This window comes from Vombatus ursinus, unplaced genomic scaffold (genome assembly GCF_900497805.2).
Source record: "Vombatus ursinus unplaced genomic scaffold, bare-nosed wombat genome assembly UNPS02014798.1, whole genome shotgun sequence".
Taxonomy (NCBI): domain Eukaryota; kingdom Metazoa; phylum Chordata; class Mammalia; order Diprotodontia; family Vombatidae; genus Vombatus; species Vombatus ursinus.
The window spans coordinates 54,703,060-54,704,780 of record NW_020954576.1 but is presented as its reverse complement, the minus strand read 5'-3'; the positions used below and the strand labels follow the sequence as shown (position 1 = coordinate 54,704,780).

General features: G+C 52.6%; 1 protein-coding gene across 1 annotated transcript in view; it reads right to left on the bottom strand.

Annotated features, from left to right (window-relative positions):
• MUC1 (mucin 1, cell surface associated) overlaps positions 1-1,172 on the bottom strand; it is a 4,263-nt gene extending 3,091 nt beyond the window's left edge. Inside the window, exons 1-2 of the mRNA XM_027871460.1 lie at positions 1,022-1,172; positions 28-464 (exon numbers count right to left, since the gene is read on the bottom strand). Coding sequence (XP_027727261.1) covers positions 28-464; positions 1,022-1,076 — 492 coding nt within the window. The 5' untranslated portion in view covers positions 1,077-1,172. The remainder of the gene's footprint in view (positions 1-27; positions 465-1,021) is intronic.
• Positions 1,173-1,721: the final 549 nt, after the last annotated feature.

Genomic DNA, 1,721 nt, shown 5'->3' with positions numbered 1-1,721 from the left:
GTTGTGGTGACTAAGGGGTGTAGTGGAAGTATGATGGTCAGTAAGTCCTGATGTGGTGCTGCGGTGACTAAGGGGTGTAGTGGAGGTGTGATGGTCACTGGGCGCTAATGTAGTGTTGTGGTGACTAAGGGGTGTAGTGGAGGTGTGATGGTCACTGGGCGTTGATGTGGTGTTGTGGTGACTAAGGGGTGTAGTGGAGGTGTGATGGTCACTGGGTATGGATGTGGTAGATATGCTGTTGTCTGTGTGAGCTATGGTCGTGGTACTGTGATGGCCATTAGTTTGGGTTTCACCAAAAGCACTTATGGGTCTGTGTGTGCTAGTTAAAGCTGTGGTACTGGGGATAATGGTTGTTTTTCTGTCATTCTTTGAATTTTCATTGCTGATGTTTGCGTCCAGAGCTGTTGTTGTAGCTAACTCATGATCAGGGTTGGTAGTTGTGCCAAAGGTGCTGTTGCTGATAGCTATAAGAAGTTAGAGACACTAGGTTAGGCTGGAGCCCAACAGACCAGGAGAGTTTTAGGCAGAAAGTAAAAGGAAGAAATTTTAGGAAGAGGATGGGTGGAGAAAGCCCGAAGACACCAGATACTCCACCTTCCTTGAATCCATTGCTGGCCCATAACTCCCCTCCCTGTTTCTGTTTCTAGTTTTCTTCCATTGTTGCTCTGCTCACACACACACGCACACACACACACACTCTCTCTCTCTCTCTCTCTTCCATATTTACCACACCTCTCCTACCCTCTCACCCCCAGGAAACATTCTAGGTAAATCAAGCAGGACTCCTCACTGCCCGCTGCCTTGTCCTTTCCGCAGGGCCTTCTCTCAGTCCCAGGTCCCTATGACCCCTTCTTCTCCTTCCTTCCCTTTGGCCCCAGCTTTAAACCTCTCAGCTCACCCTCACACCAGATTCCCTCCCCCTTTAGCTCACTCTGCCAGAGCTAAAAACTAGCCCAGAGGCCATAAAAAAATGGTATGAATCAAGCCACCCCTTCCCCATCTCTTTTTTCCCTGCCCTCACCTGTAGGTACCAGGAACAATACAAGGACCAGGGTGGGTTGGATGCCAGGGGTCATGGTGGTAACCAACGGAAGAGAGCACTGAGCAGGCTGGGCCAGGTTCTGCCCAAAAGGCTGGGTCGGGCTCAGGAGCCCGCTGCTTTATACCGGTCCTCCGCCCGAGGCTCCGACAGCCAGAGCAGGTGACAGGTGACACAATCCCGCCCCCCAATCCCTCCTCCCTTCTACTTTTCCTTCTCCTCCTCCCCACACATTCCTCTGACCCCTCGGGTACACTGGGCTCCGTATCACTCAACCCTCTGACAACCTGTTTGTTCTCCACCTGGCGTCACCCCCATCTCCCCTCCCTTCCCCCACATAGAGGGGAGCCAGACTGCCTATGATCCCAGACCTTCTTTCTGGACCCTGGGGCAGTGCCTGAGGTGGGAAAATGGAACGGAGATGAAATGTGTTAGGTCAGTACCTCTGGAACCCCAAGAACGCTACATCACCTTCCAGCCCCTAGAGTCCCTGACTCTCTGGGCTACAGATTCATTTAGGACCCCTCTCAGGTCACCCCTTGTTGGGTTCCCAGCAGAAAGGAAGATTGAATTTGGAATAGTTACCCCCATTTCCCGAAACTGCCCCACCCAATGCCAGCCCCTCCCTGTTCGTTCTGCACTGCAGATCTGACCCGACAGTCCCCGCCCCAGGGTGGCTTTT